We start from the raw sequence: 12,500 nt of genomic DNA, 5'->3' as shown, positions 1-12,500 counted from the left end.
TGGGAACTTGCCATCATGAGAATTTCGACTGAAGGCTGGGTTGATGGGAATGACTTGCCATGAGTGCACAAAGCTGTTAGAGGGTGATTAGACTGAATGGGCATCTAGGAAGGGGCACTTGGATTGTTTCCATTGATAAATGAAGGTCAAATGTACTACTGCTGCACCATGACTGAAAGAGCAACAATTCCTGCTTGACATGACTAGTGGTGCAGTTTGTATTACAGACAATTGAAATTTATGAAAAGTAAAAATTACACAATTAACAAAATATTACTTTATATTACTTTATATTATTATTATTATTATTATTATTATTATTATTATTATTATTATTATTATTATATTATTATTATTATATTATTATTATTATTAAATTATATTATTATTATTATTGTTGTTGTTTTGTTGTTGTTGTTGTTGTTGTTGTTGTTGTTGTTGTTGTTGTTATTATTGCACCAAGTTATGAGCCATTTTGAAAGATGATATGGGGAGTCATAGAGTTGTGTTCATATGTGTGGAGCCTACAAGCCACACTCCCATCAGAATGGCCACTCAAGTAAGCCTAATGGCCAAATTTTAGGCAGTGAAATATCTGGATATAAGGGGCTAAATTAAATGATGTATTCTCATATTATATGGTGTAATCAGTTACATGAAAGTTTAAAATTTGAGAGCACTTGCATAGTAATATAGTAAGGTTTTGGGTTCATATGGCCTGTGTGTGTTTTATAATATTCTTAACTCTTATCTGGGTGAACATGGAGGCTGGAGCATGAAGTAAAGAGACTATAAATTATTTTACATACGTATTTATGTATATATATATATATATATATATATATATATGTATATATATGTGTGTGTGTGTGTGTGTGTGTGTGTGTGTGTGTGTGTGTGTGTGTGTGGGTGTGTGTGTGTGTGTGTATATATGTGTATATGTGTATATGTGTGTGTGTGTGTGTGTGTGTGTGTGTGTGTGTGTGTGTGTGTGTGTATGTGTATGTGTATGTATATGTATATGTATGTATGTATATATATATATAATATGTATATATATGTATATAAATATATTAATATATATATATATATATATATATATATATATATATATATGATATATATGTATATGTTATATAATTATATGTATATATATAGTATATATTATATATGCATATAGTATATTTATATGTATATGTATATGTATATATATATATATATATATTAATATACACATACATACTACATACATACATACATACATACATACATACATACATATATATATTATATATATATATAATATATATTATATTATATAATTTTTATTATATATTTATATAAAATATATATTATTTTATATATATTATATATATATGTAATATGTATATATATAGTATATATATTTTTATATATTATATATATATATATAATTAATATATATGTATATATATGAATTTAAAAATATATATATATAATATAATATTTTATTTTAAATTTAAAAAAATTATTATTTATATATATTTTTATATATATATGATATATAGTAAAAAATATATATAATTATATAATATGGAAAATTATATATGTATATATATATTTAAAATTATATATATATTATATAAAAAATTATATAAAAAAAAATGAGGTTTTTATTATATTAAAAAATTAATATAATTAAAATATATATATATTATATTATAAAAATTTTTATATATAATTTTATTATAATATATATCAATATATATAAATATAATATAATTATAATATTATATATATATAATTATATATAAATATATAAATGTATAATATAGAATTTAAAAGTAAAATAAAAAATATATAAATAAATGGGAAGATAAAAAATAATTAATATATAATATTTTTTAAAAAAAAATATTAATTTAAAAATTAAAATATAAAAAAATAAAATTTTTATTATATATATATACATATTAATAATAATATATTTATAATATTAAATTTTATATAATATAATAAAAATATAAATATTAATTTAAAATAATATTAATATATATTTATATATATATTAATAAAAATATTACATATAAGTATAAAAATATTAATATATAATACAATATTAATACAAAAAATACATAATATAACATAAAAAATTAAAAAAAATATATACAATATAATATATAATATATATAATATATATAATGCGCATATATATAATATATTATAATAATATATATATTAAAATTTTTTTTTTTAATATAATATTTTTATAATATAAATATATAATATATAATATTAAATAATATTTAATATATATATAATATTATTTTTAATATATATAATATAATATATATTATAATAACAAATTTTAAATATTTAAATTGTTTATAAAAAATTAAAATTTTATAAAATAAATTTTAAAAAAAATAAAAAAAAAAAAAAAATATAAATTAATTTTTAAAAAAAAAAAAAAAAAACAAACAAAAAAAAAACATAAAAAAAAAAAAAAAAATTATATATAATATAATATATATATAATTTAAATTTTTAAAACAATTATTTAAAAAATTATAATTTAAAATCTTTTACTTATTTATCTAATTAAAAACAAAAAAAAAAAAAAAAAAAAAAAAAAAAATAAATATTAAAATAATTTAAAAAAAAAAAACCCAAAAACAAAAACACAAAAAACAACAACCCCCAACAACACCCAACAACACACAAAACCATATAAATATAAAATTATAAAAAACAAAAAAAAAACAAACCCAACCAACCAAAAAAAAAAAAAAACAAACACCAAAAACCCAAAATTAAAAATATATTATATAATTTTTAAAATTTTAAAATTTAAAAAAAACTATAAAATATAAAAAATTCCTTTATTAAATTAATTTAAATAAATTTTAAAAAATTTAAAAAAAAAAAGAAGGGTTTTTTATATTCTTTTAAAGGTTCCCAAATTTTTAAAAACTTTATGAACATTCCTTTAAAATGGAAACTTGGGAATTTTCCCCCAAAACAACCCCCAAACCCCAAACAACCCAAAAAAAACCCCAAAAAAAAACAAAACCCTTAACCCCCTATAAAATTTTTATAAATGTTAATTTAAAAAAAAAAAAAAAAAAAACCCAAAAAAAAAAAAAAAATTTAATAAAATAATTTTAAAATATAAAAATTAAATTTAAAATTTATTTTTAATAAAAAATTTTTTAAAAAAAAAAAAAAAAAAAAAAAAAAAAATTTTTTTTCCTTTTTAAAATAAATTTTTAAAAAAGGGTTTAAAAAATTTTTTTTTTGGGATAAAAACCCCCTTTTACTGGGAAAAAATTTCAAAATTTCCTTTGAAAGGGAAAAATTTTTGCCCCCCCCAAACCCCCCCCTGGGTTTTTGAAAAAAAAATTTCCCCAAAAAACCCCAAAAAAAAACATTTTTTTTACAAAAAAAATTGGGGGCCCCACTCCCATCAGAATGGCCACTCCAATAAACCTAAAGGCCAAATTTTAGCAGTGAAATATCTGGGTATAAGGGGCTAAAATTAAAAGATGTATTCTCATATTATATGGTGTAAAACAGTTACATGAAAAAATTTAAAATTTGAGACACTTGGGTAGTAAATAGTAAGGTTTTGGGTTTTATATGGCCTGTGTGGTTTTTAAAAATATTCTTTTTTTCTTTTCTGGGGTGAAAATGGAAAAGGGGGAGCATGAAATAAAGAGAAAATAAATTATTTTACATACGTATTTTTGTATATATAATATATATATATTTTATAATATATATTATAAAATTTTTTGTTTTTTGTTTTTTGGGTGTGTGTGTGTTGGTGTGTGGTGTGTGTGTTTTTGTGTGTGTGTGGGGTGTGTTTTGTTGTGTAATATGTTATATGTGTATATGTGGTGTGTTGTGTGTGTGGGTTGTGTGGTTTGTGTGTTTGTGTTTGTGTATGTGTATGTAATTTTATATGTTTTGGGGATTATTATATATATAAAAATTTTAAAATTGAATAAAAAAATAAATATATTATTTTATATATTTTAAAATATATATATATTTTATATATATATGTTAAAAAATAATTTATAGTTTTTTATTTTAATATTATTTTGTTTTATATATAAATTTTATTTATTTTTTATATATTATTTTTTGTTTTTATATTTTATGTATATATTATTTTAAAGGATATTAAAGTATATTGTATTTTTTATATGTATAATTTTTATTTTTTATATTTTATATATATATATATATATATAATACATCAATACATATTTTTAAAATATAATTCTATTTTCTATATAAAATTAATTTTTAAATATATACATACATACATACAACATACATACATAATCATACATACATACATACATATTATATATATTTTAAATAATAATAATAATAATAATACCCTAATTTAAAAATAAATAATAATCCATAATATCATTAATATATATTTTATTATATTTTATTATATATAATATATTATATAATATTAAAATTATTATATATTTATATATATGTATATATAGTATATATATGTATATATATATATATATATTTGTTATAATTGTTAATTTATTTTATTTATATGGGATATAATTATATATTTTTTAATTAAAGTATAATATAATTGTTATATATATGTATATAATTTTTTATATTTAAAATTTTGTATATATTTATTATGTTAAAATTCTATTTTATATAATATGTAAATTAAAGTATATTTTAAAAGTTATATATATGTAATAAAATATGTTTTATATTTTATATTAAAAATTTGTTTATTTTGTTTTAATATTGTTATTTTATATATCTTTTATCATTTATACTTTTATTTATCCTTTTTTTAATATATCTATATATATATATATACATTTTTATTTTTAAATATTAATATATATATAAAAAACATTTAATTTTTTTTTTTTTTTTTTTTTTTATTTTTTTTTTTTTTTTAAATTTTTTTTTTTTTTTTTTTTTATTTTTTTATATATATTATATTAAATTTAATATATATTATTATGATTTGGCTGAATGTGATGGGGTAATATTGGAGCTTCTGCTACTGCTGTTCAAGAGGCTATGATCTATCTATTCGGCAAACAAACCTCTGCCGTGTATGTCCCGGCAAGGCAGACCTTGTAGACCCCACTGACAGTTTATTATCAAATAGGGAACCCGGCCAAGTTCTTATTTTATGGAATATACATGGTATAAAGTTGTTGGGGCCCCAAGAAGGATTTTTTGGACAGTTTTCAAAAATTACATATTAGCATAAAAGCTTACATTAATTTTAGAATTTCAGTACAGTAGTTATACCATTATTAATATATCATTTAGAGGAATTTCTGTTCCTTGAAGATATTAGCTTACAAATTAGTATGAGTTGTTTAAAATGAGCATGCGGAATTGGTGCCAATGGAAAATGGAGATATCTAGCCTGTTTCTGTAAAAATCATGACTGAAATTTTTGCTTTAATTAATGTAAAATTGCTTTTATAGTTTTAGGAGTGGTTATGTTTAGTTTACTGTTGAATTATTGTACAACTTCCATAATTTTCTTAGAATTGCTTTTGTAGAGATATGATTAAAGATTGTAGGACAGGGCAAGTGAGTAAAAAAATGCGATATTTGGGATTAGAAAAATTAACATCAGAAGTTTATGGAAGTGCTTTGCCTTATTAAAGTGTAGTTGTAATACCCATTTATATTTCTAAGAAATCTGTTAATTCATAGTCAGTGCTCTAATGATGCTGTTTGTTCACTTCTAAGGAGTGGTCGCTCACAGTATCATTAGGCTCATATATTAACTTGCTGAGTGGTATCTATTCTTGCCTTTGTGCACTGAACCCATATACTGACCATGTGCAATTGAGTCTGGTCTATGGTGTACATGCTAAACAACATATTTGACCCAGACTGCAGTCATTAAAGGGAAACAGCTCCCCAGAAGTAGACTAAGGCTCTTTTTAGCCATGTTTTTTGAAATATCTGAATATGAGAATTGAAATCATAGACTATGGGCAAAATGGAGTAAAGTAAACATCATGAGGGTTCGTCTTGAGATCACTTGCCTTTTAATGGCATGGTTTCCAGACATTCTCAGGCAGCGTTTCAGACAAACAATCCAGCAGTTGCTAACATTAAGAAGACTTGATTACAGTATATTGTGCAGATGAAATGTCTGGCAGATGGCTTTTTTCAGCCCGGGCGAGGCTAAACTTCGCAAATCGGACTTATCCTTATCCTTTTTTCTCTCTCTCTCTCCTTCTCCTCCTCTTTCCCCCTTTTCTTCCCTTTTCTCGTCCCCCCTCTCCCTTTTTCTCCTCTCTCTCTCCTCTCCCTTCTCTCTCCCCTTCTCTCTCTCCTCCCCTCTCCCTCCCCCCTATCTCTCTCTCCTCCTCCCCTCTCACCTCTCCTCTCCCCTCTCTCTCTCTCACCCTCTTTCCCCCCCTCTCCTCTCTCCCCTCTCTCTCTCTTTTCTCTCCCTCTCTCTTCTCCTTCTTCCTCTTCCCCTCCCCCTCCCCCTCCCTCTCTCTCTCTCCTTCCCTCTCCCCCTTCTCCTCTTCCCCCCCCTCCCCCTCTCCTCTTCCTCTCCACTCTCTCTCTCCCCCTCTCTCTCTCTCCCCCTCTCTCCCCCTCTCTCTCCCCCTCTCTCTCTCCCCTCTTCTTCTCCCCCCTTCCTCTCCCTCCTCTCCCCCTCCTCTCTTCTCTCTTTTCCCCTTCCTCTCTCTCTCTCTCTTCTCTCTTCCCCCCCTTTCCCCTCCTCTCTCCCTCCCCTCTCTCCCTTCCCTCTCTCTCTCCCCTCTCTCCCTCTCTCCCCCCTCCCCCTCTCCCTCTTCTTCTTCCCCTCTCTCCCCTCCCCCTCTCCCTCTTTCCCCCCTCTCCCCTCTCTTTCCCTTTTTTCCCCCTCCTCCCCTCTCCCTCTCCTCTCCCTTTTCCCTCTCCCTCTCCCTCTCTCTCTCCCTCCCCCCTCTCCCCCCTCCCTCTCTCCCTCTCTCCCTTTCTCTCTCCCTCCCCCCTTCCCTTCTCTCTCCCTCTTCCCCTCCCTCCCTTTCCCCCTCTCGTTTTTTCTTCCCCCTCCTCTTCTTTATCCTCTCTCTTCTCTCTCTCTCCTCTCTCTCTCTTCTTTTCTCTTTTTTTTATATATATTTATATATTTTTTCTTGGGGGGGGGGGAGTATAGAGTCCAGAGGCCAGGGTGAGTTGCCATTTCTCCCTTTCCTGAGATTGAACTGAGTATAACATTCACCAATAAAAAAAAAAGATTTCTCCTCCCTTCTTGTTTCTTCTTTCTTTTTGATCTGAGAAATTTTTCAGAAAACATTTAGTGAGATTATTTCAGCATATTAGATACATGATTATTATATGTGCAAAGCCAAGCTAGAGAACTTGTGTTTAATTTTGTTCCTGCGTTGAGTAAAACTAAGAATGGGCTATGGTGTCTAGATGCTGATTGAAGTTTCTCATTAGATGTTAATGTGGATCTCTTATTGTGTACCATAATGATTGTTATTTTTTTTTATATTAAGTATTTATTTTTTCATTATTCTAGTTAATTATTATTTTATTACAATACCACCTTCCCTTTCAGACAAAGGAATATGGGGGTCAATGGTGGCCCTGGACCAGGCTGTCCAGCGGGCAGTTATGACCAGTGCCCCCCAGGGAGGACCCCAAAGGGACTGGAGGGGGGCTTTCCTGGGCCTTGCACTCCGACATCGCACTGCTTTTGTCACCCTCCTGCGCAATCCCCCAAAGAATGCTAATGAAAGGTACTCGTGTGTGTGTGCGTCGGCACCCTTGCCACGCATTTTTTTAAATTATTTTTTTTGACATATAGGGGATGAATATTTATGTATGTGTTATTTATTTGAGAGGGAATCTTCAAAATAGTTGCAGAATACAAGATTATTGTTATATATTGTTTTTATGTATTACTCATGTTTAAGAAACTGATGTGTTAATAACCATATGTGTGAATAATTCAATAAGATTCTCTTATTTCTCTCTTCAATAGATCAACCATCCAACGGTCTACTACAGAGCCAATAACTCTCCCTGGCTACACAGTCCCTATCAAACTGTCTGACTCCTTCATCAAGGAAGTATGCATCATTTCAGACATGTTCAACTTAAGCGAAATCTCGGTAGCCTCCCTCCTTCACTCTGCAGAAGAGGAACGCACCTTGTACCCAGGTGTTCCAAGAGGACTCATAGCCGTCCTGTTCTACTATGACAGCCGAGTGCACATGGCCAATGCACTCAAGACTCTGATCCAGGCAAGGGGGGTTGTCCTGGGGCCTCCCCCCGACAATAAGAAAATCTCTTCAGATCACCAAATCTGGAGCCAATCCTCAATATTAGTTTGGTAGGGAGAATTTTGGAGCTCATCATGTCAATGGATATCACAAAGGAAATAGAATTGTTGCAGCAAAACAGAGCTTTAGGAGATGCCAAACACAGAAAAATGGTGCTGGATAAATTTCAAGCTGTGCGAAGCTTGCTAGCAGAGTCGCTCTTCAGCTGGGCAGCTCAGACTCCTCTGAAGAAAGAGGAGTGTCGTCGCCTCTTGGCCTATATGTCAAAGGTGAAGCTGACCGAGACAAGTGATGGGTCTCTAGATAGTGTTAACTTAGCTCTCTTGATGGCCCTGCTTTACAGTCTAGAGGCTGGGCACCTCCTCAATTCAGAAGACATGACAGAAGCTCTCAGCCAATTCCCAATTACAAGTGATCGCTCCTTTGTGCAAGAGATCCACCAGGACATGCGGTCAGAGCAAGCCTGGGAGACTCCGGGACTCAAAGCCATTGTACAACTTGCCTGGGCAGTGAGCCTTGCAAACCTAAGACAAGTTGCAGTTGCTACCCAGTTAGCAGATATCGATGCCATTTTAGAGGAAGATGATGCTGTTCTTGATGATGCTCTTAAGGGAAAAGTATTTTCCTTCATCCAGAATTCAGTTCTTACCAGAAAGAATGTGCCTCTTGAAACATTCTACTGTCAGCGTCTACATTCCATCCTGTCTGATTTTATTATTCATGTACCTGAGCGTGTTAAGGCCATGAAGAACAGGGCTGATGAAAATTCCCGTCTCATCACAGCCAATCTCAGGGAGAGCCTACAACCTCCTACAAATCTTGAACAACCATTTGAAGAACTCTTGACCTGTCTGGCTGCACTTTATCAAGATGGCCAGTGTGGTGAACTGGTTGAAGAATATTGGTGTCCAAGTGAGGTGCTTCCTACAGCCTCCCTCCAGTACAGAGGGCAGGGTTCCAGGCAAATGGCCCTTTTTAAATTTGTACGGCTGCCAGGGGACTTCCTACCCCCCTCGTTGTTTGTGCCGTACGTAAATCTCCTCACCAGTCTAGCAACAACTCCACGCTCTGCCCAGTATGTTTACAATTTCCTCAGAATGAACAGCCAGCCTCTTTCACAAGGCAGTAACCTTGCTTGGGAACATTTTATGACAGCCTTAACACAATACTTTAATAATTTGAGGCAAGAAGAACCTGGAGCAATGGACACCATGTACCGTAGCCGTGGGACTCCCAGAGGAATCACACCACAAGAGGTGCAGGGGCTGCTGGCAGTACTTCAACTGATGAGCACGGTGGCCAAGAAGGATGAGCTGTCTCGAGTAGCACTCTGTGACAATGCCGCTTGGGCACCTCTCTTTGTGTGCACTGGCTTACTGACTTGTGCTGTTCCTTTGGCACTCAAAACAGAACTAGTAAATGTACTGGCTGCCTTTAGTTTAACACCTGTGTTAGCCCAGCGTGTTTGGGAGTTGGTGGAGGGTGCAGGCTTGATTCCTGTTCAAGAAGGCGTTGCAGGCTACCAACCTCGTGGGCTTTTGGTTGACATTGAAGAAGTTGAAAGTAGTGTGGAGGAGTTTCCACTGACAAGAAAATTGTTGAAACTGTTGAGTACATTGGTACGTTCAGGTATACCTCCAATGCTAGGTGCAGCCACTCGTCAACCAGGATTTCGTCCCTACTTAGACTTGGTGAGGGATAGAATCTTCCTTCGCCACAACTCTCGTACTTACCGTGATGCAGGTGAAAGATGGGCTGTGGCACGTGGCTGCTTGGAGCTCCTCCATCAGTTATTAACTGAGCACCTCCAAGTTTCCAGCACTTCAGCAGATCAGCGAGCTGGACAGCCACCAGGTCATTCCATCTTACTAGACCTTGTACAGGAGTCACAGCTGCAGAAACAAGTCCTCTCAGTCTTCCATGATGGAGTCCAGATTTTAGAACAGTATCGTGAAGTTCCTGGTGAAGAGGATTTGCACAAGAGCCTCCTACTTGTACTGCAGTTGTTGGAGGCAGCTCAGGAGCAAGCAGCATATAGTCCTTGGCGCATCATCCAATCCTGATGTAGTCCTTGGGGTGGAGCGATTACTGATGGGCATCAATCCTCACTCAGGCATCAGTGATCATTTACTAAATGTAGTGAAAATTGTTGGACATCACCAGACACTCCCACAGCATGCAGCCCTAGCCTGTCGGCTGCTTGCCTCTTCTGCTGCCACACCCGGTGCTCAAGCTCATCTTCTATCTTTGTTGACAGCTTCAACGAACACAGCTTCAGCAGTGAGACATAGTTTTGTGGAAGTAATAGATCATGCAACCCTGGACATTGCAGAACATTTGGAAGCTGCTGATGCTGCAATAAATTTATTGCTGAAGTATCTCCCTCTTCCAGCTCCAAATATTGCACACTTCCTTCTAGGATATACAGCTGATGATATGACAAGCTTACGCACAGATTTGCTTGATGCTGGAGCCAGAGGATATCCCCGCACAGCATTACATGCCACTCTAGCAACCTTGCCATCATGCCCACTTAGCCTTGCTGAAGTAGCATACAGACTTATCCATGCACTGTGCAGTGATTCCATTACATCCTCACCAACTCTAAGGTATCTCCGTTCTTCCCAAGATCTTTTGTATCGCACAGTTGCTGCCATGGGCCTTCCACAAGATGAATCAAGATTGCGACTTTTGTCTCAGGGTTGGGTGTTGAGATGCGTTGCTTTAGAACTTCGTTACCATGCCATCCATCAGCAACGTTCCCAACTAGCACGCCTTATACATCTGCTAGTGGCAGGAGCTGAGATGCCACAGCAAGAGCCCCTAGATGCATCCCAGGGTTGGGTGGGTGGTGCAAGTGGTGGCCGAGGCCCACTTCTGTCACTTCTAGATGCTGTAGACTTGAGCATTGATTCTCCACCACCTCTTCAGTGTGAGTACTTCACTAGAGCACCAGAACTCATAACAAGTTGTGAGGAGCCATCTCCAGAAGGACCAATGGTAAATATGAAAATGCTACATCAACAGCTAAGTGCCCTTTTGGCAGAAGGAGGCTCAGGCACGTCTGTTACCCAACGTGATCCACTGCAAGAGGAACTAGAGCTTGTCATGAGTCATGCCTTGATGCTTAACCAGACAAGAGCACTGATGTTTGCTTATAGACACTTCCTGGAAGGGTGGCGACAAGTGGTGGAAGTTGTGGTAGCAGTTACACCTCCAGACCTTATAGAGACTGCAACACATCACTCATTCCTTCACACACTCACACATGACCTTACCCGACGTCTTCTGGATGATACAGCACTCCCTTCATTGACCACACAGTTGGTTTCAACATTACTGATGCTTGTAACAACCCTAAGAACCATCCATGCCAGACCAACAAAGCATCACCCACAATATGTATCCATGCTGGATAGTGGCAGCCCCACAGCTCAGGCTGAGTTCCCATCATCATTACAGCTAGTTCTTCGTGGTCTGGTAGAATGTGTAGCAAAATTTAGACAGTGCAGCCAAGGTGTTAGAACTTCAACATATGCTGCCCTTTTAAATTATCTTCAGATTAGGGCTGATCCGATTGACAAAATGGAAATAGAAGAAGATACATCTCAGGCACTGTTACGAGCTCCAAGGGAAACCCAGGAGGAGCAGTTTCACCGTGAAAATTATGAAGTTGTTCGGGAAGAGCTTCCTCAGCTGGTTGATGTGTTAGCAATAGAAGCCGGAGGAGGACATCATGTATGTCAGGTATTAGCTCTGACATGCTTGAGTGCATTGGCTGCTTTAGAACACAGAGCAGCTCCTCTTACTAATGACTCCTTACTCCTCTCTCATCTTACTGATCAAGGACATCTGCCGCGCATATTGGATGCTCTCAGGAATGATGATCACCAACTATTAATTCTGTTGACTTCTGATAATGATGATCTGAGACCACTGTATGTATACGAGGCAAGAATGTCACTCTTGGCACGTTTAGCATTATCTCCATCGGGAGCTCAACAACTTCTTCATGCAGGGTTGACCACTCGTTTATCAGAGATGGTATGCCTTGATTATCGCCCTGCCAAACCTATACTCACTGGTAGTAGTGATGACTTCATCCCCAGTGTGGTACAGAGATATCGCTCTGTGCTGATGGCTGCACTAAGAGTGTTCTTAGCAATTCTTACATCATTAGGCACTGATAATTAC

The 12,500-nt window shown here is 33.6% G+C and overlaps 1 protein-coding gene across 1 annotated transcript in view; it reads left to right on the top strand.

Annotated features, from left to right (window-relative positions):
• The window catches only part of LOC119589933 (nuclear pore complex protein Nup205-like), a 15,179-nt gene that overhangs the window by 924 nt on the left and 1,755 nt on the right, over positions 1 to 12,500 (top strand). Inside the window, 4 exon segments of the mRNA XM_037938594.1 lie at positions 7,580 to 7,760; positions 8,006 to 8,316; positions 8,319 to 10,333; positions 10,335 to 12,500. The exon segment at positions 10,335 to 12,500 is cut by the window's right edge and continues 1,755 nt beyond it. Coding sequence (XP_037794522.1) covers positions 7,580 to 7,760; positions 8,006 to 8,316; positions 8,319 to 10,333; positions 10,335 to 12,500 — 4,673 coding nt within the window.

Source organism: Penaeus monodon, chromosome 26 (genome assembly GCF_015228065.2).
Source record: "Penaeus monodon isolate SGIC_2016 chromosome 26, NSTDA_Pmon_1, whole genome shotgun sequence".
Lineage (NCBI taxonomy): Eukaryota > Metazoa > Arthropoda > Malacostraca > Decapoda > Penaeidae > Penaeus > Penaeus monodon.
The sequence above is the reverse complement of the archived record's forward strand: the minus strand, read 5'-3'. Positions and strand labels throughout refer to the sequence as shown.